This window comes from Syngnathus typhle, linkage group LG14 (genome assembly GCF_033458585.1).
Source record: "Syngnathus typhle isolate RoL2023-S1 ecotype Sweden linkage group LG14, RoL_Styp_1.0, whole genome shotgun sequence".
NCBI classification, from domain to species: Eukaryota; Metazoa; Chordata; class Actinopteri; order Syngnathiformes; family Syngnathidae; genus Syngnathus; species Syngnathus typhle.
This window is the reverse complement of record NC_083751.1, coordinates 6,139,027-6,163,536: the sequence shown is the minus strand read 5'-3', so window position 1 is coordinate 6,163,536 and position 24,510 is coordinate 6,139,027. Positions and strand designations below refer to the sequence as shown.

At 44.3% G+C, this 24,510-nt stretch overlaps 2 protein-coding genes, 2 long non-coding RNA genes and 9 other non-coding genes across 13 annotated transcripts; 10 read left to right on the top strand and 3 right to left on the bottom strand.

The window, feature by feature from the left end:
* Positions 1 to 95: 95 nt before the first annotated feature.
* Positions 96 to 10,496, top strand: sin3b (SIN3 transcription regulator family member B). The gene is made up of 19 exons (XM_061297206.1): positions 96 to 644; positions 1,711 to 1,817; positions 1,935 to 2,088; positions 3,692 to 4,060; positions 4,173 to 4,328; positions 4,467 to 4,595; positions 4,673 to 4,762; positions 4,845 to 4,963; positions 5,293 to 5,506; positions 5,617 to 5,733; positions 5,922 to 6,160; positions 6,373 to 6,556; positions 7,046 to 7,943; positions 8,027 to 8,196; positions 8,284 to 8,457; positions 8,568 to 8,660; positions 8,733 to 8,827; positions 9,033 to 9,231; positions 9,375 to 10,496. Exons 1-19 carry the CDS (start codon positions 510 to 512, stop codon positions 9,609 to 9,611), a joined length of 3,879 nt encoding a protein of 1,292 aa, XP_061153190.1. The 5' UTR covers positions 96 to 509; the 3' UTR covers positions 9,612 to 10,496.
* On the bottom strand, positions 3,303 to 5,411 carry LOC133166871 (uncharacterized). Its single transcript, XR_009717868.1, has 2 exons — positions 5,270 to 5,411; positions 3,303 to 3,978 (listed from the first exon to the last, which is right to left on the bottom strand). It is a non-coding gene; the product is annotated as an uncharacterized LOC133166871 (long non-coding RNA).
* Positions 10,497 to 12,105: 1,609 nt separating the features above from the next.
* LOC133167600 (small nucleolar RNA U3) lies at positions 12,106 to 12,318 on the top strand. Its single transcript, XR_009718057.1, has one exon. It is a non-coding gene; the product is annotated as a small nucleolar RNA U3 (small nucleolar RNA).
* Positions 12,319 to 12,801: 483 nt separating this feature from the next.
* LOC133167610 (U5 spliceosomal RNA) lies at positions 12,802 to 12,915 on the bottom strand. Its single transcript, XR_009718066.1, has one exon. It is a non-coding gene; the product is annotated as a U5 spliceosomal RNA (small nuclear RNA).
* Positions 12,916 to 13,887: 972 nt separating this feature from the next.
* On the top strand, positions 13,888 to 14,078 carry LOC133167579 (U2 spliceosomal RNA). Its single transcript, XR_009718038.1, has one exon. It is a non-coding gene; the product is annotated as a U2 spliceosomal RNA (small nuclear RNA).
* A 334-nt stretch (positions 14,079 to 14,412) lies between these two features.
* Positions 14,413 to 19,265, top strand: LOC133167512 (uncharacterized). The gene is made up of 3 exons (XR_009718001.1): positions 14,413 to 14,564; positions 14,685 to 18,099; positions 18,244 to 19,265. It is a non-coding gene; the product is annotated as an uncharacterized LOC133167512 (long non-coding RNA).
* Positions 14,744 to 14,907, top strand: LOC133167572 (U1 spliceosomal RNA). Its single transcript, XR_009718031.1, has one exon. It is a non-coding gene; the product is annotated as a U1 spliceosomal RNA (small nuclear RNA).
* On the top strand, positions 15,595 to 15,807 carry LOC133167599 (small nucleolar RNA U3). Its single transcript, XR_009718056.1, has one exon. It is a non-coding gene; the product is annotated as a small nucleolar RNA U3 (small nucleolar RNA).
* LOC133167609 (U5 spliceosomal RNA) lies at positions 16,335 to 16,448 on the bottom strand. The gene has a single exon (XR_009718065.1). It is a non-coding gene; the product is annotated as a U5 spliceosomal RNA (small nuclear RNA).
* On the top strand, positions 17,418 to 17,608 carry LOC133167578 (U2 spliceosomal RNA). Its single transcript, XR_009718037.1, has one exon. It is a non-coding gene; the product is annotated as a U2 spliceosomal RNA (small nuclear RNA).
* Positions 18,290 to 18,453, top strand: LOC133167566 (U1 spliceosomal RNA). The gene has a single exon (XR_009718030.1). It is a non-coding gene; the product is annotated as a U1 spliceosomal RNA (small nuclear RNA).
* On the top strand, positions 19,054 to 19,266 carry LOC133167604 (small nucleolar RNA U3). Its single transcript, XR_009718061.1, has one exon. It is a non-coding gene; the product is annotated as a small nucleolar RNA U3 (small nucleolar RNA).
* An 830-nt stretch (positions 19,267 to 20,096) lies between these two features.
* Positions 20,097 to 23,554, top strand: LOC133167362 (paired amphipathic helix protein Sin3b-like). The gene is made up of 7 exons (XM_061298118.1): positions 20,097 to 21,017; positions 21,101 to 21,270; positions 21,358 to 21,531; positions 21,642 to 21,734; positions 21,807 to 21,901; positions 22,107 to 22,305; positions 22,449 to 23,554. Exons 1-7 carry the CDS (start codon positions 20,204 to 20,206, stop codon positions 22,683 to 22,685), a joined length of 1,782 nt encoding a protein of 593 aa, XP_061154102.1. The 5' UTR covers positions 20,097 to 20,203; the 3' UTR covers positions 22,686 to 23,554.
* Positions 23,555 to 24,510: the final 956 nt, after the last annotated feature.

Here is a 24,510-nt window from a genome sequence, read left to right as displayed (position 1 = left end):
TCCTTTGTAGCAGTGTAGGGGGAGTGGAGCATTCTCATTCTTGTGAATTCAGCTCCTCCCATCGTTGCGCATGCGCAATAGAGTTCTTCACTCCCTTTTTTTTTTCTCACTTGACTCTGGCTTCCGGACGCCGAAAAACAGCGCTGCCGCCGAATTTAAAGAGACAGGCAATAGTTATTTTAAACACGATAAACGGCAACCATTGTCCCTCAGCTTTCTACCTCTCCTCAAATGCGTCTTGACTCCGCTCGTTCCATTCGACGATGTTTCGCCAAAGTCAGGTCGAGTAGCAGCCTGTCCGTCATCTGCCTCCACTCGATTGGATTTTCCGTTTGTTAGCGCCGTGCAGAGCGAGACTGTCCGAGCCAGGCAAAGTAGGACTGCTTGGCTCGCTGGTGGCAGGCTGGCTCCCCGACCGAGGGGGCGCTTTGTCGGCTAGCCAACCCGCCGAAGCGACACTGAAGCTTCCCTCGCAAGTTGGGCTCCAGCAGCCTCCCCTCGCCGGGCTCATGGCGAAGATCCAGGCGCACAGCACGGCGAAACAAATCAACCAAATTCAAGACAAGCCTTTCGTTATAACACAAAAGCAAGTGCAGCAGCAGCAGCAGCAACAACAGCAGCAGCAGCACTTCCAGAAGCTCAAGGTAAGAAGACAACAGAAAAGGGGGAGGAAAAGTCCCCTCAGAGTCACAACCATTTTGTTTTATTACACCGGGCTTGCCTTGTTTGAGACATCGAACGTCGAGACGAGTGAGAGCGTTGTTGGCTCAGCCCGCGGAGCTCACTGGCCTATGAAAAGTAATTCGTTTCTCAACATTGAGATTTAAGCGTCGATGTGGGAAGTGTATTTATTTTATATGAAAGGGCGTCACAAGTGACAGCCGAGTGACACAGTTTGCGCTACTTTCTCATTTCACTGTCATTGGCAGCCACAGAGAGCAAATGTGAACTCGAGAAAGAAAAAAAAAAAAAAGCTCGCTTGTGGGAAGTTCCTCCTTGTTCCCTTTTTCAACCACCCTGAACAAAGTGGAGGACGTCAGTCAGGCTAGCCGAGAGAGGCTACCCTACTTGATTAGCAGCTTCTTAACACGTTTATTCGTATCGCAGTGTTCGCATTTCCCCCCCTCGCCGTGAGCTGGTTAAAATGGGCGACGAATAAATCTCGAGTGGCAAAATGTGCATGCGTGTGTAGGTGTTCGAGGAGTTATTATCGTCATTTGCCTGGCTAATGCTAACACGAGTAACCCTGCAAAGATCTCCGACAATGCTTTGTTTGAACATACACAATTTCATCGTAACCTAATCCCAAACTTGCTCTTGGCGAATACAGAAAGACACCAAGCAGTGAACAAAAGCCTTCTGGCGTGTTTTGGTAGCCACGCATTCATTCATTCATTTATTTATTTATTTACTTGCTGTACACAGCTGTTTACTTCAGTATTTCTTCCTAAAGATTTTGCATTGGATAGTGAAAATAAATGTCGTGTTCGAAACATTTAACAAGTACCGTTGCTGAAATTCCGCTGTGCATTTGTGTGCGTTAGCGTGCAATTTGTCGCGGTCATTTGTTTATTGAGCTAAATACGAAGCGTACGCTGTTGAGCTGCAGCAGAGCTGATTCAGCATCCTGCTTCGTTTGTTATTTGACCATTCAAAGAAATGCCTCCGTGGTCTGCTTAATACTTCAAATGTTCTCGACGTGTGTTGCAGGTTGAAGATGCCTTGTCATACCTGGACCAGGTTAAAATACGTTTTGCTAACGACCCTGGCATATACAACAAGTTTCTCGACATCATGAAAGAGTTCAAGTCACAGAGGTATCGATTATGTTTGTCTGCAAGACTTTATTGAGATGCTTAAATTCATGTTACCTCAACATTTTCTATCACTGGTTTTGCGTGATCTTTTTTTCTTACCTCTGTTGTCTTCTGCAGCATTGACACTCCAGGAGTAATAAACAGAGTGTCACAACTTTTCCATGGACACCCCGACCTAGTATTGGGCTTCAATGCCTTTCTCCCACCGGGGTATCGGATAGAGGTCCCAAAAAATGGAGTTGCGTTCCTTCAGTCACCTTTCTCCACACAGGTGAGAAACACGTACTACTCCCTTTCACACGGCATTCCCGGTAAATTAGCCCTCCAAAGGCTACAATTAGATGTGTGGCCACGTCAGTGGGACAGTGACAATCGGTTTCTACACAAGTGGTGTGTTTAGTTAGCCAAACTCACTTTCTTTCTGCACAAAAAACAAAATTGGTCTGGACAGCCCGGGCCCTCTGCCGCAACTCGGCCTGGTTCAAAACCAACCGTGCACTCAAATTTGTTTATTTGCTGTGGCGTATTTGTCGTGAGCAACGTCACTTTGACACCCGGCAGGGACAATAGTTTGTTTGATTCAGCATTAAACTCAGTGTTAAAGGTTTGACCAGAAGTACTTAGCCATTAAAAACTCCAGCAGCTGACAACATTGGAAGGAAGTATTGATTTCAAAATGTTTTTTTTTTTCTCCTTTTCCACTCTTTGCTGATTGGTTCATTTCACTGTCCGTTTGCTCGGGTTTGCCCTTCCTCAGAAATGTGCTTGATTAGACTGTGACGAGACTCAATCCCCTTGAGTCTGGATTTGCAGGCTAAGTGAGTGCATCCATCCACCCATTCATCCATTCATTTTTTTATACGGCTTATCCTCTTCAAAGTTACGGGGTTCTAAACTGGTTGCCAGTCAGTCACTAGGTGGAGACAGACCGACATCCACATTGTCACTAATTTGTAACTGAACCTGCAAGTGAATTAAGCAAATGTATCAATATAACATGACTGCTATGGACAGTGAGTTGTGGGTCTTGAACTTCATACGCATTGAAAAATAAAACATTTATGAAAAAAGTTGGAACATATTCAAACACGTACAGATTTTCTAACTGTTGAGTATGTCTGCAAGTTTTTTTTCTTCTTCTCTATTTCCTCAAATTCATGCTGCACACGTTTGTCTGTTTATGAGCATATTCCAACATACAAAATGCCAAGCAGCCTTACCTCAATAGACCCCTGGGACTGGCTGTAAATAAATAAATCTCTATATTCAGAAATGCCATCACCACCTTGATATTTTTCATTCATCACTGAATTTGTTTGATTTCATATCAGATTTGCAGTGGGACTTCCACATGTAAACAATCCAAATGGGCTTTCTCTGATCCAATAGACTAAACATATAAAGTTTTTTTTTTTTTTTCCTTCTCTATTTATTCCAGCAAACATTTGCCTTCATACTCTCCAGAAAGTTGCAGAGGCACACTCGTTGTATCTTTGGGATTCATTTTATTCTCTGTTTTGTACTGCCTGCTCGTCTTTGACTTGTGAAGGACATTTTAGGCTCTTGAGCTGCTCAGTGAACCAATTGGGTTGTTTGCCGTGCTAAGACCGCATTGGTGGCATTTTTTAGAGAATAGTTGAAACCACTGATGTTGAAAAGTACGCTCTAAGTCGTGAAAAAAAGCAGTAAGGCTAAATGTTAATACTCAACCACATGATAGGGCTCTTTATCCGCAACCATAATAACATAACACATTGTTTGGTTCGTTATAATGATGAATTTGCGTTTTGGTGACAAAACAAGCATGATTGTTGTACCTTACTAAGTTGATTAAATGACATTGGCATTTTGACTTGAATTTGTCTTCTATTCAGGTGTCTCCAGGCCAACAGGGGAAGATTGTCACTGCCTCCACAATAACGTCGACCTCCGGTGCCGCGTCCGCCACCACCTCTGAAGCCGGACCAGCTCACCCCGGTGACTCGAAGCCGTCCTCGGCAGAGTCCCTTTCCTCCTCGACTTCTTCAGCCGGGCCCTCGGAAAATCCCAGCAGACTGTCGCTTCCGTTGGCAAGCAGAGAGAGTCAGAATCAGGCCGCCACCTCGTCAGGGTCCCCGCCCGCCTCAGAGACCAGCCCAGTGGAGTTTGACAGTGCCATCAGCTACGTAAACAAGATAAAAAACCGCTTTTTGGACCACCCAGAGATCTACAGAGCCTTCCTAGAGATTCTTCACACGTATCAGGTACCACTGTTTGAGAGCTCTTTAAGTTGCTAGTCATGGCTATGCTGTGGCCTTTTCCTCTATCGCTCTAATGCCTATTTTGATAATACTTTGACTGCCTTCCATCTCCCAGAAGGAGCAGCTGGAGGTAAAGGAAAGCCGGGGCAGTCGAGGTACCAGCGGGATGACTGAAGACGAAGTCTTTTCCAAAGTTGCCAGTCTTTTTAAGGGACAAGAAGACCTCCTGGCTGAGTTTGGTCAATTCTTGCCTGATGCCAAGAGATCGCTGGTCAGTAGAGGCCCTCCCTTACTTTGCAAAATGTCATGCTGATAACCTTATCGTAAAAACGAGTTTCGCTCGTAGCATTCATATTGTAGTGCATTGATATCCAGCCCAGTGAGACATGATCCAATGTGTTATCAATAGTTCACCGGAAACTCGCTGACGGGAGCAAAAGAGCAGTTGAAAAGGCCAGAGGATGACGACCTGTTAACCAAACAGAACAAAAAGAGGCCCAGACCCATACTCTTGCCGCACATGTCTCCGCTACTCAAGGTAGTGCACTGGAGTAGTTTATTACTTTTTGAACGTCAATGTATGTTCGTCCTTAAGACTGGTTTTCCCCATTTAAGAAAAAAATGAAGTATTCCTGTACCAAAGACCAATCCATCGCTTCTGTTGGCAAACATGGAGTCCTGCGAGAGTTCTCCTTTTTTGATAAGGTGAGAAATCTTCCATTGCAGATAAGCGCTGTGTTATGGCACAGGGCCTATAATGTTGCTGTCGATGTAATTTTCCCCTTAGGTTCGCCGCCTGTTTAAAAGCCAGGAAGTGTATGAGAACTTCCTGCGCTGCATTGCCTTGTTCAACCAGGAGGTGGTATCGGGAGCTGAGCTTCTCCAGCTCGTCACTCCTTTCCTGGGGTGAGTAGGGACTGGAAAATAACCCGTGTAGACCAATCTGCTTCAAAAATGTCATGTATCCCTCCATTAATCTATGTTGAAAATGTCTAGGTATGTTGTATAATCAAATACTACATGTTAAATGCCGAAACACAATTCACCACAGCTCATCCATCATACATGATGCACAAAATGAGATTATATTTTATTATCTATTTGCTGCGGTCTCAAACTTGAAATTTTAAATCTACGACTTCACTCATTGACTTCTAGTGTTCCCTGAATATAAAAAGTAGAAGTAAACGTTGTCCGATATTTGTCACTCACCATTGAATCCAAATGCTTTCCAGGAAGTTTCCTGAAGTGTACACACAGTTCAAATCCTTTTTGGGAGACAAAGAGCTCTCTCATGCCATGTCGGGGCTGTCGGATCGCTACATGGAGGGAGGAGGAGGCAGGGAAGTAGATTATGCCTCTTGCAAACGCCTGGGCTCCAGCTACAGAGCGCTGCCCAAGACCTACCAGCAGCCTAAATGCAGCGGGCGCACGGCCTTATGCAAAGAGGTGTGTCCGATGTCACAACATCATGTAATTGACAGATAAAGGCACGGTATCAACAAACCGCTCTCTTCATAGCGAAAGCTGTCACTGATCCTTTGCACCCATGTGTTTAGGTGTTAAATGACACCTGGGTGTCATTCCCCTCCTGGTCAGAGGACTCCACCTTCGTCAGCTCCAAAAAGACTCCTTATGAGGAGCAGCTGCACCGTTGTGAGGATGAAAGATTTGAGGTACTACATTTTCAATCGTGGGAACCCTTACAGATGATTATGAAGTGTGAACTATTTACATGCACAGGCAAGGCTGGTTCCTGGTGGTTCGGGCTCTAGCCTCTATCACAAAAGTTTGAGATGAATGCATTCTCTCCTCTAATTTTTTTTGAGAATTCTATACGTTCATTTCTAAATTGCCCCATTAGTTGGATGTTGTTCTGGAAACCAACTTGGCCACCATCCGAGTGCTGGAGAGCGTACAGAAAAAGCTGTCGCGCCTCTCGCCCGAGGACCAGGATCGCTTCCGGCTAGACGACTGCCTGGGCGGCACCTCCGAGGTCATTCAGCGCCGCGCCGTGTATCGAATCTATGGCGACAAGGCTCCCGAGATCATCGAGGGGCTGAAGAGGAGTCCGGCCACGGCAGTCCCCGTGGTGCTCAAGAGGTCAGAGATGCTTATTTTTTCGCGTCTTCATTCGCACATATAATCGAAACAGCTGTGTGGCGAAATCATTTAGGTTGTTTGCAGTCAATGGTCACAGCATCTCAGTCATGTGCCTTATACTGTAGCAGTACTGAAATTGATACTCAGTTTTGAAAGCTATTCCATGGCAGTCAACAACATACAATGCATTGAACCTGCATTGTGGTTGATAGGTTGAAAGCCAAGGAAGAGGAGTGGAGAGAGGCCCAGCAGGGTTTCAACAAGATCTGGAGGGAGCAGTATGAGAAGGCCTACCTCAAGTCCCTAGACCACCAAGGAGTCAACTTCAAACAAAATGACATGAAGGCTCTGCGCTCAAAGAGTCTCCTCAATGAGATAGAAAGTGTCTACGATGAGGTAAATCATTTGTTTCGGCTATGGGTATAATACATGAAACATGTTAATTCATTTCATGTCTATTGTGTCCATTCACACTGCTTTCAGAGGCCATTACCATAATTTTCCTCAAAGTGATTTTTAAATTTGGTATGGGTATTTTTGTGCGTGTGAACCATTTGAAGCAGCTGCTATTTGTTTGACCAAACACAGAATCCCATTCCTCGAGACCACTGGTTCCTTCATCTTTGCATAATCGACACAGAACAGAGAAGAATAGAATGAGTCTTTTCCAATTGTCATAATGGGCAAATTCCCGCTTTTTAACAGCAAATGGACTGTGGCAGCACACAGAAATAATGATAATAATGATAAGCCGCAAATAAACTTCTCTCTTCTTACACGTCTGCTGTACGACACCGCTTCACAAAATGCTAATTGAAGGACAAATATTTCTGTGAGGCTGGACATTTAAAGTATTTAAAGCTCTTCTTGGCGCTTGTGTTTTAGCGACAGGAACAGAGCACAGAAGAGGGCGGCGTTGGCCAGCAGGCTCGCAATGGCTCCGGCGCAGCATCGGCCAGCGAGCCTCACATGGTGTTTACGTATGAGGACAAGCAAGTCCTGGAGGATGCCGCCGCGCTCATCATCTACCACGTCAAACGCCAGCCCACCATTCACAAAGACGACAAGGACCACATCAAGCGCATCATCCAGCACTTTGTGCCCGACCTGTTCTTCTCGCGCCGCGGTGAGCTTAGCGACACGGAGGATTGGACTGATGAGGAGGCGGAGCCAGAGGAGGGAGGAGAACGAGGAGTGAGCGCAGCAGCAACAACGGCACCACCACCACCACCACCACCACCACCACCGACAACAACAACAGGAGTGAATGCCAACACTTCTGATGTAGCAGAAGCAACGGCAACGAATAGTCCGTCTCAACCTCAAACAGCCCAAGGTCAGGGGCCGGCCCAGAGCCAGCAGCAACTAAACAATGAATCCAGAAGGAGGCGCTGCAGCCCACCCCAACCACCAGAGAGCGAGGCTTGCAGTACTCCTGGTAGCACCAGCCAAACGGTGACCACGACCACATCTATCCCCGGAACCACGCCTATGGAGACCAGTTCAGGCGCCACTGCTGAGAAGGTGGACCTGCGTGACCCTGAAGCAGAGCACCAGAAGGAGCTGGACGACGTCTACAACCTGTTCTACGTCAACAACAACTGGTACTTCTTCCTGCGGCTGCACCAGACTCTGTGCTCGCGATTGCTGCGAGTGTATCGACAGGCCGAGCGGCAGCTGCTGGAGCACCGCGCCGAGCAGAGCAGGGAGCGGCTGCTCGTGGCCGAAGGCAGGCGGGAAAAGGCATGCGACCTCGCCATGGAGCTGCGGCTCAAACAGCCAAGTAGGTTGCATGGATAAGTCACTTGGATTTCAAAAATCTGCCGATGTCACATGTGTCATGTTTGTGTGTGTGTGTGCGTGCAGGTGAGGTGGAGTTAGAAGAGTACTATCCAGCCTTCCTGGACATGGTGCGCAGCCTGCTGGACGGCAACCTTGACTCGACTCAATATGAGGACACACTGCGAGAGATGTTCACCATTCACGCTTACATCGGCTTCACCATCGACAAGGTCATCCACAACATCATCCGGCAGGTAGGCCCCCCCCGTCCGTCCCACTGCACTATTAACACCGGTGTGATGCTCCTCAAGTCCTAACTTGAACTCTTGACCCGACTCTAGCTCCAGCACCTGGTGAGCGACGAGGTGTGTCTGCAGGTGGTGGATCTGTATCTGGCCGAGAGGAAGAGGGGGGCTGCCGGGGGAAACCTCACTTCTCAGTGCGTGCGAGCCGCCTGGGAGACGAGCTACCAGTGGAAGGCTGAAAGAGCCATGGCTGAGGAGAACTGTTTCAAGGTCAGAGTTCATCTGAATGTAATAAATTGTTGAATATGTGCATGTTCCTCAATGTTTGTATTTTATAGAATTGTTGTAAATTGTTTTCTATCTGCCTTTTATATCATCAGGTGATGTTTATTCAAAACAAAGGTCAAGTGACAATGACTATTGAGCTGCAGGACACTGAGGAGGCCCAAGCTGATGACCCCTTGGACATTCAGGTAAATTCAGTCGATAATACTTTCAAATATCAAATTGTGTGATTGGTCCAATTAACATTTATGTTGTTTCAGTGCTTGTCCAGCTACATGGAGCAATTTGTTGGAACTGAGTCTAGTCTGTGTTCACAAGCAGACGGCTACTTTTTTAAACCGGTCTTTCTTCCACGGTAAGCGAGTTCAACTCACGCCTGTTCTCTGCTCAGGGAAATGTATTACACAATCTGTTCCTCTATGGGTGCTTTTGCGTGCATGTGTTTTTGTCTTTGTTTGATATTGTCGCCTATGCTCGTTACTGCCCTTTAGTGCCACAATGCCTTGAAACTGAACCGCTGTTGACTTACTCATATGATATTGCGTGTTGCTCTTGTATAGGAACCTTCGTCGTTTCCGGCGTTGGCAAGTGCGTCAGGTGGAGGCGATGCGCTGCCGGCGAGAGTGGCACCGGCAACTGGGTGTGGAGAACGCCGGCAGCCTGGACTGTCGCTTCAAGCTTAACACTCACAAGATGGTGTTTGTGATGAACTCCGAGGACTACATGTACCGCAGAGGAGCGCTGGTCAAGGCCAGGAAGGTCCGCTTTTGACGTGATCTTCTAACTGGGCGCACACGGCAATATACATTTTATTGTCTGTGTGAACTAAGGCCAAAATAACACACAACTACTATTTGAGAAGGACTGCTTTTAACGATGCTGCCCGTCTTCCCTTTTCCCAGTCTCAGCACCAAGTGGCGGCAAACCAGCACGAGCGCTTGGCCAAGTGGCACCGGGGCTGGCGGGCAGAGCACGTGACGCCCTCGGCCGAGCGCAGCGTGCACAATTGGCTGATGGGAGAGGACGAGGAGGAGATGATCCCCTGCAAGACCACCTGCCTGTCCACGGAGCTCAAGGGCCAGGCAGTTAACAGATACCGCGTTCATTACAGCGGTAGCAAAGCCCCCGCCTCGCCTTAAGAGGACATTTGCGCGCATCTCCCCGCGCACACACACAGCTGGTTACATGCATGGACATCCCTACACTAAACAGTGCAGTACTTGTGTACCTTCACCTTTCATGTTCACTCCCTCGTGCAGAGTGAACGTGTTGGAAGAGCAAGTCATACACGAGTGTGGACTTAGGGGAGGCCACAACTGCCCCCCCATACTCTTAAAAACCTTTTCACTCAGCATCAGCAGTATCATCTGGCACTAAAAGTCAACAAGATTTGACCACATAATGGAAATAGTTTCAGAAATGTGAATGTCTGTTTTATTTTCTTTCTTTCTTTCTTTCTTTTTTTTTTTTTTTAAAAATGAAAGTCTTGTGTAGTTTTTAGCTTGTAAAGCCAAATAGCCTTCTGCTTGTTGGTGGATTTAATGCGCGTGTCTACAAAGGAGATCATGGTATAAACGCGTGTATGTATGTTTGTGTAACCTGTACTTCATTCTGACAAGTATGTGCATATGTATTTTTTCTATATACACCATTTGAAGATCATGTGGTTCTTTACAGTGTTTGCTGTTGGCCTACTCTTGATGTTTGCATCAATTACTTTACCCCACATTTTGTATCGTAGCTAAACACATAAGAGGGCCACTAAACACATTCTAAGCGGGCCAACAAAGAGTCCTACAAGTTGATTGGTTTAATACTGAAGAAATTATGTATCATAATCTTGATTTCACTGAATGTTTTTTTTGTGGTCTGTCCCCCCCCCCTTCCATTTTTCATTTTGCATACTGACATTGAAAATAAAAGCAAAAATATCAGTGTTAAAATAGAATGTATAACATTTATCCTGTATCAGTTATCATAAAATAAACAACCTAGTTGTGACCTTCTTAGATGTTGATGGTGGACACCTCGTCTGAAGCACAATTTAATTAAGTCAATCCAAATCTCTATGGTAGTGATTTGTTAACATTTGCTGCTGCCTGAGCTTTTTGGTTGAAACTCTGACCCTGTGGTGGAATTTATTCTCCTTATGCTTGTGTTGGCTTCCTCCCACTTTTGAAAAAACATACAAGCTTGGTTAATTGTCCCTAGATATGGTGTGTACGAATGTTTTTGTTTTTTTGTCTACATGTTTTCTGCGACCAGTTCAGGATGAACTCTCATCCACAGCTTATTGAAGTTAGTTGCAGCTCACCCGTGAACCCTATGAGGATTGAGAACAAGTCTTATAGAAAATAGATGGATAGAAAATGTCCTCTAATTTTGTAATGAGTCATTTGATTGAGGACGAGCCTTAGAGAAAATAGATGCCCAGGTAGATGTCCTAATTCTGGAGTTGTTCAAGAGAAGAACTATTACTTACGCCTTACTTACACATGCATAATATATATATATAATTGAATATAAAAAGTACACTTCATTGTTTCAGTTTTTCTGCCAGGTTAATTAGTCCGTTAATTAAATTATTAATTAAATGATATAACAGGTCGCAATTTGTTTGGCGCATGCGCAATGGACACTTATGTAACCGATTTTACTCAAGGATAGTGGACTTTACCAAGATTTTCTCAACTAACTTTTTAATTTGGAGAGATGAGGAGTTAATGTGTTACATTGTTCCGTGTGCAGTAAACTGGTAAGTTATTCGCCGAATAACTTGCATGCAACAAATAGTACCTCATGAGCAAGCGTGGTTTGTACAATTATTTTGGGTGTGTACTGTTTCTATTGCACTTTCTTCCTGTTCATTCATCGTGTTGCGCTTGTTATTGCTTGTGCGTAAGAAAGCGTCGCTGCAATAGTTTTGTCCATTTATACTAAAGCAGTATTAAACAATTACAACGCTAATTAGGTAACAACTGGTCGTAAATTCAAAAGGCTGCCCCTAAGTGGCAGAGAAGCTAACTGCAAGTCAAGCCCAGCGCACGAACTGCCATGAGGGAAGTTAAATTGTGTCTCCAATTTTACATTGAAAGTCATATTAGGTTTCTTTTAAGCGTTGCTGAGTTGTTTAATTTTGTATATATTTTTTTGTTTTGGGTGGTAAACGTCTTTGATTGGAATTACACTTATAATACATGTACTTGACTGATGCGGAACCTTTCTGACGTTTTGCCGGAACTTTATAACAGACGTACCGCGGTGTTGATTCTTTCACGTATAAACAAAATTCAACCACTGGTAAACACAAACGCATGATAATCTTGTCATTGTTTTTTATTTCAAATTCCACCAAACTTTTAGTAAAGCGCTTTTCTTAAAAGATACGCAATTTTGTTTTAAAAACAAATAAAAGCAAAACAGATCTTGCAAAGCATGCTGGGACTAGAAACTGGTAAATTTATCTACATCTAAACTATTTTAAGTCGTCTTAACCAGTCTTGAATTTTTCTCTCATTTGACGTTTTACCTGTCGTAGTGTAGTGCATTTGGACAAGAGTATACACTAGGTTGCCCTCGGGGTAAGAATGGTACCCTTGCAGATGACTTCCCGCCGCAGCCCATGTTTGAGTTAAGACTATACTTTCAGGGATCATTTCTATAGTTCTTAACTTGAGGAATGTTTTTCTAAAGTGACGGTCTCGCTAACTACGATGACGAGACTGGATGTTCCCTCCTGAGCGTGAAGCTGGCGTAGGATAATGATTTATCATATGTCCTTCACCTTTGATGAACGTTCTTTACTTCCTTGTGGAGTATTGAGGGAGGGAACATGATCAGAGTAGTTCTTGAATAGTGTTAAATCAAATTGCGAATCTTCTGTCCACCATTGTATGTCGCTGTTACTACCGCAATTACAATATCGAAGCTCTGTGTCAAAATGTGGTCAATTGATTTACTACAGCAAATTTTTAAAACTATCTTTATCTCGGCTGGATGTCACCCTAAAGTCCGTATTTCCACTCCTCAAAGCAAAGTTGACAGGTCTGTCTTTCAAATATTGACATATTTCTCAAAATCAAGAAACATTTAAGTATAGTAATGAAATGTAACTAGGATCTGATGGATTATATGGTCGTAGCTAATTTTTTCTTTAACATAGGAAGCTCCGCTACAAGATTGATGTTTTCATTTTGTATTTGCTGGATTGTAGTTGACGGTGTTACCCGACATTTGTTAATCTAGGGAATACCAAGTCATATAGCAATGTAACACATATACAGTCATATGGAGCAGTTAATCTTTATATGTTTTTAGACAGAGAGAGGAAGCCCCGCTTTCGCAGAGCATCAAAAAATTGGGATAGACTCTTGTTGTTCCTCCCCACGGAAATCTTTAGTAAAAGGCGAAAGATTTATACGATCTGAAGAGAAACAAGAGTGAACTACTGAGTCGGGTAAAAAACGGGCCACCCCATTGCTGGTCTCACCAAATTAACAGGCGGTCTCACGCTGAAATTGCAGCAACTATTCCTTCTAATTCAAACAATAGACGTTCATAGATTTACTTTACTTAGAAGGACTCAACCTAAATAGACAGTTTTAACGGGTATTTTGTGTTCATCAATGTGTTTTTTCCTTTAAACATTGTTGGCGCACAGGATTACGGATACGTGATTCACGACGGCGCTCGTTATTTCAAACAGCGTCACCTATCGATTGGGCAACTATTTTGAGTGTGAGTTTTGAACGTATAAACAGTTATATGTCTTGGTCCGTGTACTTTTGGTATGAGAGAACGGGAAATTATCCGATTTCCGTGTGTTATTTTCACATTTGTAATTTCAGATTTTTATTCAACGCAAATCGGGAAACAAAAAACGATCGTAATTTCTCAAATGAGTGTTAAGAAATGGTGGCATGGATTGCAATGCAATTCACCTCCACTGCGATGGTGGCGTTCGAGGGCTAATGTAATTTGCCACGGCAGGAAATAAGTAGTAGTTTGGCGAAGTGGGCCGCGTGCTTATTTGCTGTGGGGTTGTTGTTTTCCGTCAAAATGTTCATCAAACAGCTATTGTGCTTTCGGTCCCGAAATGTATCCAAAGATCGGATTGTTTTTGGCGAATGACTAATTCGTTTTGTTGGTCATTAAAAGCTATTTGCATCAGGAGCCCAGTTCATCGTTATTCTATTGGGTCAACGTGAACCACGTGACTCTAAACCTTCGTGAACACACGAAAATCTGCAACCATTTGATCGATGCACAGGTTGAAAACAGCTCAGTGACGCTGACTGTTAATAGTTGTTGTTTGGGTGGTCGGTACGTGGCATTAGTATGAGTCGATATATTCAAACCGCAACTTGAATTGGCAGTCTCTTTATTTAAGTAGTTTCCTCAGACCCAGCTTTGGTTATCGCTTCTCGGCCTTTTGGCTAAGATCAAGTGTAGTATCTGTTCTTATCAGTTTAATATCTGATACGTCCCCTATCCGGGGACCATATATTAAATTGATTTTTGGAACAGGGAGATGGAATAGGGGCTTGCTCCGTCCACTCCACGCATCGACCTGGTATTGCAGTACCTCCAGGAACGGTGCACCCCCTCTACCGGTGAAAGCAATAGTAGCTTCTATAGAAACTCCTGTTACCCAGTTAGCTTGACTTTCGCAGGATAACACAAAGTCATGTCTTGATGAATGCGATTCAAGTTCATGACGGCTCGATATGAGCGGCAGTAAGAATTTACGTAACCGTTCTAAAATATGTCTTACATTGCTTGAGGTTTTCCTATCATTGTTCCAGGATTATTTAGTACAGTTCTCAAAATTTTAAGGAAATGTCATTTTCAAAACTTGTTCAGAAAAAGGACATACATATATTTTTCTGCGGTAATGTTGGAGATTTTCAATAAATACAAATTCATACCGTTTTAGGGTTCTCAGGTGAAAAGAGGCAATGCATGATGGGCATGTTTTGACTTCATTTATTATGGTTCATTATGGTTGCTGGCATCACCACTAGATGGCGACTCTAAGAAAAAGGAGGTGAACAAAGGCGTGGAGGCAGTAGAAAAAGAAGCAAAGCATGATGGTAATGTTTTTGAATCTATCTTTTACTTAATTTAAAATGTTTTGGTTTTGAAATGACGAAAGGTGTTAACAGTTTCACGAATGCTGTCTCATCCACTGAATATGTTTTGTACTAATTTAGCTTCTGACTGAAGATGGTGTGCGCGGTGAAGACCTCGGCCCCGGCGACTTGTACAACTCATACTTACCTGGCAGGGGAGATACCATGATCAAGAAGGTGGTTCACCCAGGGTGAGGCTCAGCCATTGCACTCCGGTTGTGCTGACCCCTGCGAATTCCCCAAATGTGGGAATCTCGACTGCATAATTTCTGGTAGTGGGGGACTGCGTTCGCGCTCTCCCCTGATTAACATGTGAATGATAATTAGTCCATGACCGACAATTGATTGTCAGCCAAAATATGAAATGCACTACGTGGTGGCAACTCTATGGAAATGATTACACTTAAAACGGTTCGTTTTGAGTCTACGCTTGCTCTGCTGCTCATAGCGTTCGGTTTCAACGTCCTTCCCCGACCTGTGTGCACGTTCTCCACTCTGGTTTCCTTCCATTTCCCCAAAACATGCATGATAGCATGCATTGAGCGGCGCGCCAAATTGCCCGTACGTGCGAGTGCGGACGGTTTTTCGGACGGTTTTTCGTCTCTGTGTGCCCTGCGTTTGACTGGCAAACGTTTTCAAGGTGTCACGCGCCTACCGCCCGATGACTGCTGGGATTGGCTCCAGCACGCCCGCGACCCCCCGTGGGGACAAGCGGTACAGAAAATGGATCGATGGACAATACAAAGTTTTCGTCATCAGTGCTCACGGCCGGTGGATGAACTGAAAGGTGTCTACGATGTAAAATTGATGGTTTGGCCACTATAGGCATTTTTAAAAGACTCATGATGTTAATTTTCAATGACGTCGACGCTCAATCTAATCTAGCATAGTCCTTTACTAGTGGTGGTGTGGTGAATTTGGACAAAGGTTGCCCTCTGGGTAAAAATGGTACTCTCGCAGATGACTTCCCGCCGCGGCCCATGTTTGAGGTAAGACTATACTTTCAGGGATCATTTCTATAGTTCTTAACTTGAGGAATGTTTTTCTAAAGTGACGGTCTCGCTAACTACGATGACGAGATTGGATGTTCCCTCCTGAGCGTGAAGCTGGCGTAGGATAATGATTTATCATATGTCCTTCACCTTTGATGAACGTTCTTTACTTCCTTGTGGAGTATTGAGGGAGGGAACATGATCAGAGTAGTTCTTGAATAGTGTTAAATCAAAATGCGTAGTTACTGTCCACTATCGTGCAATGTATGTCGCTGTTACAACCGCAATCATAACATCGAAGCACTGTGACAAGATATGGTCAATTTTAATACTCTCTTTTAATTTTAAGATAATTCTTTAACATTTACTATGTTAAAGAATTATCTTAAAACTATCCTTTCTCGGCTGGATGTCTCCCTAAAGTCCGTATTTCCACTCATCAAAGGTCTGTCAAACAGTCTTTCAAATATTGACATATTTCTCAAAATCAAGAAACATTTAGGTATACTAATGAAATGTAACTAGGATCTGATGGTATATGGTCGTAGCTAATTTCTTTCTTTAACATTTATAGGAAGCTCCGCTACAAGATTGATGTTTTAATTTTGTATTTGCTGGATTGTAGTTAACGGTCTTGCCGACATTTGTTAATCTAGGGGATACTAAATCTAAGGCATTGTAAAACATATACAGTCATATGAAGCAGTTAATCTTTATTTATTTTTGGACAGAGAGAGGAAGCCCCGCTTTCGCAGAGCATCAAAAAATTGGGATAGACTCTTGTTGTTCCTCCCCACGGAAATCTTTAGTAAAAGGCGAAAGATTTATACGATCTGAAGAGAAACTAGAGTGATCTACCGAGTCGGGTAGGAACGGGCCACCCCATTGCTGGTCTCACCAAATTAACAGGCGGTCTCACGCTGAAATTGCAGCAACTATTCCTTCTAATACAAACAATAGACGTTCATAGATTTACTTTACTTAGAAGGACTCAACCTAAATAGACAGTTTTAACGGGTATTTTGTGTTCATTAATGTGTTTTTTCCTTTAAACATTGTTGGCGCACAGGATTACGGATACGTGATTCACGACGGCGCTCGTTATTTCAAACAGCGTCACCTATCGATTGGGCAACTATTTTGAGTGTGAGTTTTGAACGTATAAACAGTTGTATGTCTTGGTCCGTGTACTTTTGGTATGAGAGAACGGGAAATTATCCGATTTCCGTGTGTTATTTTCACATTTGTAATTTCAGATTTTTATTCAACGCAAATCGGGAAACAGAAAACGATCGTAATTTCTCAAATGAGTGTTAAGAAATGCTGGCATGGATTGGAATGCAATTCACCTCCACTGCGATGGTGGCGTTCGAGGGCTAATGTAATTTGCCACGGCAGGAAATAAGTAGTAGTTTGGCGAAGTGGGCCGCGTGTTTATTTGCTGTGGGGTTTTTTTTTCGTCAAAATGTTCATCAAACAGCTATTATGCTTTCGGTCCCGAAATGTATCCAAAGATCGGATTGTTTTTGGCGAATGACTAATTCGTTTTGTTGGTCATTAAAAGCTATTCGCATCAGGAGCTCAGTTCATCGTTATTCTATTGGGTCAACGTGAACCACGTGACTCTAAACCTTCGTGAACACACGAAAATCTGCAACCATTTGATCGATGCACAGGTTGAAAACAGCTCAGTGACGCTGACTGTTAATAGTTGTTGTTTGGGTGGTCGGTACGTGGCATTAGTATGAGTCGATATATTCAAACCCTAACTTGAATTGGTAGTCTCTTTATTTAAGTAGTTTCCTCAGACCCAACTGTGGTTATCGCTTCTCGGCCTTTTGGCTAAGATCAAGTGTAGTATCTGTTCTTATCAGTTTAATATCTGATACGTCCCCTATCCGGGGACCATATATTAAATTGATTTTTGGAACAGGGAGATGGAATAGGGGCTTGCTCCGTCCACTCCACGCATCGACCTGGTATTGCAGTACCTCCAGGAACGGTGCACCCCCTCTACCGGTGAAAGCAATAGTAGCTTCATAGAGAATCCTCTTACCCCGTTAGCTTGACTTACACAGGATAAAACAGAGTCATGTCTTGATGAATGTGATTCAAATTCATGACGGCTCGATTTGAGCGGCAGTAAGAATTTACCCAACCGTTTTAAAATATGTCTTACATTGCTCGAGATTCTCCTATCATTGTTCCAGGATTATTTAGTACAATTCTTGTTCTCAAAATTTTGAGGAAATGTCATTTTCAAAACTTGTTCAGAAAAAGGACATACATATATTTTTCTGCGGTAATGTTGGAGATTTTCAATAAATACAAATTCATACCGTTTTAGGGTTCTCAGGTGAAAAGAGGCAATGCATGATGGGCATGTTTTGACTTCATTTATTATGGTTCATTATGGTTGCTGGCATCACCACTAGATGGCGACTCTAAGAAAAAGGAGGTGAACAAAGGCGTGGAGGCAGTAGAAAAAGAAGCAAAGCATGATGGTAATGTTTTTGAATCTATCTTTTACTTAATTTAAAATGTTTTGGTTTTGAAATGACGAAAGGTGTTAACAGTTTCACGAATGCTGTCTCATCCACTGAATATGTGTGCTCAGAGTTTTGTACTAATTTAGCTTTTGACTGAAGATGGTGTGCGCGGTGAAGACCACGGCCCCGGCGACTCGTACAACTCATACTTACCTGGCAGGGGAGATACCATGATCAAGAAGGTGGTTCACCCAGGGTGAGGCTCAGCCATTGCACTCCGGTTGTGCTGACCCCTGCGAATTCCCCAAATGTGGGAATCTCGACTGCATAATTTCTGGTAGTGGGGGACTGCGTTCGCGCTCTCCCCTGATAAATATGTAAATGATAATTAGCCAATGACCGACAATTCCTTGTCTACGCTTGCTCTGCTGCTCATAGCGTTCGGTTCCAACTCCCTTCCCCGACCTGTGTGCACGTTCTCCACTCTGGTTTCCTTCCATTTCCCCAAAACATGCATGATAGCATGCATTGAGCGGCGCGCCAAATTGCCCGTACGCGCGAGTGCGGACGGTTTTTCGTCTCTGTGTGCCCTGCGTTTGACTGGCAAACGTTTTCAAGGTGTCACGCGCCTACCGCCCGATGACTGCTGGGATTGGCTCCAGCACGCCCGCGACCCCCCGTGGGGACAAGCGGTACAGAAAATGGATCGATGGACAATACAAAGTTTTCGTCATCAGCTCTCACGGCCGGTGGATGAACTGAAAGGTGTCTACGATGTAAAATTGATGGTTTGGCCACTATAGGCATTTTTAAAAGACTCATGATGTTAATTTTCAATGACGTCGACGCTCAATCTAATCTAGCATAGTCCTTTACTAGTGGTGGTGTGGTGAATTTGGACAAAGGTTGCCCTCTGGGTAAAAATGGTACTCTCGCAGATGACTTCCCGCCGCGGCCCATGTTTGAGTTAAGACTATACTTTCAGGGATCATTTCTATAGTTTTTAACTTGAGAAGTGCTTTTCTAAAGTGACGGTCACGCTAACTACGATGACGAGAATCGATGTTCCTTCCTGAGCGTGAAGCTGGCGTAGGATAATGATTTATCATATGTCCTTCACCTTTGATGAACGTTCTTTACTTCCTTGTGGAGTATTGAGGGAGGGAACATGATCAGAGTAGTGCTTTACAGTTGGTTAAAAACAATACTTTAGCAATTTGTAATGTGCCCATGTTTCTCCCGTCGTGATTTTAATCGTGTTGATGAATTCAAGTAACAGTAGCAGCAAGCTGTCATGTCTTTTGAAGTACTTATATCTCGTAACTGTAAATTGCATGGTTTAATTTTAGACCAGTTCGACATCGACACATTATACTGTGCTAAAAAGACGAATTAACCATCTTTTAAATGCTGGTTATACTTCCGTGCCACACCAGGGCAACTTTTTGATTCTTAGTCATTCATTTCCCCTCCTGCAGGTCACTTCGAGGGGTTGTTTAGAGGGTGGGGTGAAGTCCCACTTAGTAAGGAAGAAAGTAATATTTTTATATATCATTTGTTTCGGCTATGGGTATAATACATGAAACATGTTAATTCATTTCATGTCTATTGTGTCCATTCACACTGCTTTCAGAGGCCATTACCATAATTTTCCTCAAAGTGATTTTTAAATTTGGTATGGGTATTTTTGTGCGTGTGAACCATTTGAAGCAGCTGCTATTTGTTTGACCAAACACAGAATCCCATTCCTCGAGACCACTGGTTCCTTCATCTTTGCATAATCGACACAGAACAGAGAAGAATAGAATGAGTCTTTTCCAATTGTCATAATGGGCAAATTCCCGCTTTTTAACAGCAAATGGACTGTGGCAGCACACAGAAATAATGATAATAATGATAAGCCGCAAATAAACTTCTCTCTTCTTACACGTCTGCTGTACGACACCGCTTCACAAAATGCTAATTGAAGGACAAATATTTCTGTGAGGCTGGACATTTAAAGTATTTAAAGCTCTTCTTGGCGCTTGTGTTTTAGCGACAGGAACAGAGCACAGAAGAGGGCGGCGTTGGCCAGCAGGCTCGCAATGGCTCCGGCGCAGCATCGGCCAGCGAGCCTCACATGGTGTTTACGTATGAGGACAAGCAAGTCCTGGAGGATGCCGCCGCGCTCATCATCTACCACGTCAAACGCCAGCCCACCATTCACAAAGACGACAAGGACCACATCAAGCGCATCATCCAGCACTTTGTGCCCGACCTGTTCTTCTCGCGCCGCGGTGAGCTTAGCGACACGGAGGATTGGACTGATGAGGAGGCGGAGCCAGAGGAGGGAGGAGAACGAGGAGTGAGCGCAGCAGCAACAACGGCACCACCACCACCACCACCACCACCACCACCGACAACAACAACAGGAGTGAATGCCAACACTTCTGATGTAGCAGAAGCAACGGCAACGAATAGTCCGTCTCAACCTCAAACAGCCCAAGGTCAGGGGCCGGCCCAGAGCCAGCAGCAACTAAACAATGAATCCAGAAGGAGGCGCTGCAGCCCACCCCAACCACCAGAGAGCGAGGCTTGCAGTACTCCTGGTAGCACCAGCCAAACGGTGACCACGACCACATCTATCCCCGGAACCACGCCTATGGAGACCAGTTCAGGCGCCACTGCTGAGAAGGTGGACCTGCGTGACCCTGAAGCAGAGCACCAGAAGGAGCTGGACGACGTCTACAACCTGTTCTACGTCAACAACAACTGGTACTTCTTCCTGCGGCTGCACCAGACTCTGTGCTCGCGATTGCTGCGAGTGTATCGACAGGCCGAGCGGCAGCTGCTGGAGCACCGCGCCGAGCAGAGCAGGGAGCGGCTGCTCGTGGCCGAAGGCAGGCGGGAAAAGGCATGCGACCTCGCCATGGAGCTGCGGCTCAAACAGCCAAGTAGGTTGCATGGATAAGTCACTTGGATTTCAAAAATCTGCCGATGTCACATGTGTCATGTTTGTGTGTGTGTGTGCGTGCAGGTGAGGTGGAGTTAGAAGAGTACTATCCAGCCTTCCTGGACATGGTGCGCAGCCTGCTGGACGGCAACCTTGACTCGACTCAATATGAGGACACACTGCGAGAGATGTTCACCATTCACGCTTACATCGGCTTCACCATCGACAAGGTCATCCACAACATCATCCGGCAGGTAGGCCCCCCCCGTCCGTCCCACTGCACTATTAACACCGGTGTGATGCTCCTCAAGTCCTAACTTGAACTCTTGACCCGACTCTAGCTCCAGCACCTGGTGAGCGACGAGGTGTGTCTGCAGGTGGTGGATCTGTATCTGGCCGAGAGGAAGAGGGGGGCTGCCGGGGGAAACCTCACTTCTCAGTGCGTGCGAGCCGCCTGGGAGACGAGCTACCAGTGGAAGGCTGAAAGAGCCATGGCTGAGGAGAACTGTTTCAAGGTCAGAGTTCATCTGAATGTAATAAATTGTTGAATATGTGCATGTTCCTCAATGTTTGTATTTTATAGAATTGTTGTAAATTGTTTTCTATCTGCCTTTTATATCATCAGGTGATGTTTATTCAAAACAAAGGTCAAGTGACAATGACTATTGAGCTGCAGGACACTGAGGAGGCCCAAGCTGATGACCCCTTGGACATTCAGGTAAATTCAGTCGATAATACTTTCAAATATCAAATTGTGTGATTGGTCCAATTAACATTTATGTTGTTTCAGTGCTTGTCCAGCTACATGGAGCAATTTGTTGGAACTGAGTCTAGTCTGTGTTCACAAGCAGACGGCTACTTTTTTAAACCGGTCTTTCTTCCACGGTAAGCGAGTTCAACTCACGCCTGTTCTCTGCTCAGGGAAATGTATTACACAATCTGTTCCTCTATGGGTGCTTTTGCGTGCATGTGTTTTTGTCTTTGTTTGATATTGTCGCCTATGCTCGTTACTGCCCTTTAGTGCCACAATGCCTTGAAACTGAACCGCTGTTGACTTACTCATATGATATTGCGTGTTGCTCTTGTATAGGAACCTTCGTCGTTTCCGGCGTTGGCAAGTGCGTCAGGTGGAGGCGATGCGCTGCCGGCGAGAGTGGCACCGGCAACTGGGTGTGGAGAACGCCGGCAGCCTGGACTGTCGCTTCAAGCTTAACACTCACAAGATGGTGTTTGTGATGAACTCCGAGGACTACATGTACCGCAGAGGAGCGCTGGTCAAGGCCAGGAAGGTCCGCTTTTGACGTGATCTTCTAACTGGGCGCACACGGCAATATACATTTTATTGTCTGTGTGAACTAAGGCCAAAATAACACACAACTACTATTTGAGAAGGACTGCTTTTAACGATGCTGCCCGTCTTCCCTTTTCCCAGTCTCAGCACCAAGTGGCGGCAAACCAGCACGAGCGCTTGGCCAAGTGGCACCGGGGCTGGCGGGCAGAGCACGTGACGCCCTCGGCCGAGCGCAGCGTGCACAAGTGGCTGATGGGAGAGGACGAGGAGGACATGATCCCCTGCAAGACCACCTGCCTGTCCACGGAGCTCAAGGGCCAGGCAGTTAACAGATACCGCGTTCATTACAGCGGTAGCAAAGCCCCCGCCTCGCCTTAAGAGGACATTTGCGCGCATCTCCCCGCGCACACACAGCTGGTTACATGCATGGACATCCCTACACTAAACAGTGCAGTACTTGTGTACCTTCACCTTTCATGTTCACTCCCTCGTGCAGAGTGAACGTGTTGGAAGAGCAAGTCATACACGAGTGTGGACTTAGGGGAGGCCACAACTGCCCCCCCCATCCTCTTAAAAACCTTTTCACTCAGCATCAGCAGTATCATCTGGCACTAAAAGTCAACAAGATTTGACCACATAATGGAAATAGTTTCAGAAATGTGAATGTCTGTTTTATTTTCTTTCTTTCTTTCTTTCTTTTTTTTAAATGAAAGTCTTGTGTAGTTTTTAGCTTGTAAAGCCAAATAGCCTTCTGCTTGTTGGTGGATTTAATGCGCGTGTCTACAAAGGAGATCATGGTATAAACGCGTGTATGTATGTTTGTGTAACCTGTACTTCATTCTGACAAGTATGTGCATATGTATTTTTTCTATATACACCATTTGAAGATCATGTGGTTCTTTACAGTGTTTGCTGTTGGCCAACTCTTGATGTTTGCATCAATTACTTTACCCCACATTTTGTATTGTAGCTAAACACATAAGAGGGCCACTAAACACATTCTAAGCGGGCCAACAAAGAGTCCTACAAGTTGATTGGTTTAATACTGAAGAAATTATGTATCATAATCTTGATTTCACTGAATGTTTTTTTTTTTTGTGGTCTGTTCCCCCCCCCCCCCCTTCCATTTTTCATTTTGCATACTGACATTGAAAATAAAAGCAAAAATATCAGTGTTAAAATAGAATGTATAACATTTATCCTGTATCAGTTATCATAAAATAAACAACCTAGTTGTGACCTTCTTAGATGTTGATGGTGGACACCTCGTCTGAAGCGCAATTTAATTAAGTCAATCCAAATCTCAATGGTAGTGATTTGTTAACATTTGCTGCTGCCTGAGCTTCTTGGTTGAAACTCTGACCCTGTGGTGGAATTTATTCTCCCTATGCTTGTGTTGGCTTCCTCCCACTTTTGAAAAAACATACAAGCTTGGTTAATTGTCTCTAGATATGGTGTGTACAAATGCTTTTGTTTTTTTATCTACATATTTTCTGCGACCAGTTCAGGATGAACTTTCATCCACAGCTTATTGAGGTTAGTTGCAGCTCACCCGTGAACCCTATGAGGATTGAGGACAAGTCGTACAGAAAATAGATGGATAGAAAATGTCTTCTAATTTTGTAATGAGTCATTTGATTGAGGACGAGCCTTAGAGAAAATAGATGGCTAGGTAGATGTCCTAATTCTGGAGTCGTTCAAGAGAAGAACTATTACTTACGCCTTACATGCGTAATATAAATATAATTGAATTATTGAATATAAAAAGTACGTTTCATTGTTTCAGTTTTTCTGCCAGGTTAATTATTCCGTTAATTAGATTATTAATTAAATGATATAACAGGTCGCAATTTGTTTGGCGCATGCGTAATGGACACTTATGTAACCGATTTTACTCAAGGATAGTGGACTTTACCAAGATTTTCTCAACTAACTTTTTAATTTGGAGAGATGAGGAGTTAATGTGTTACATTGTTCCGTGTGCAGTAAACTGGTAAGTTATTCGCCGAATAACTTGCATGCAACAAATAGTACCTCATGAGCAAGCGAGGTTTGTACAATTATTTTGTGTGTGTACTGTTTCTATTGCACTTTCTTCCTGTTCATTCATCGTGTTGCGCTTGTTATTGCTTGTGCGTAAGAAATTGCCGCTGCAATAGTTTTGTCCATTTATACTAAAGCGGTATTAAACAATTACAACGCT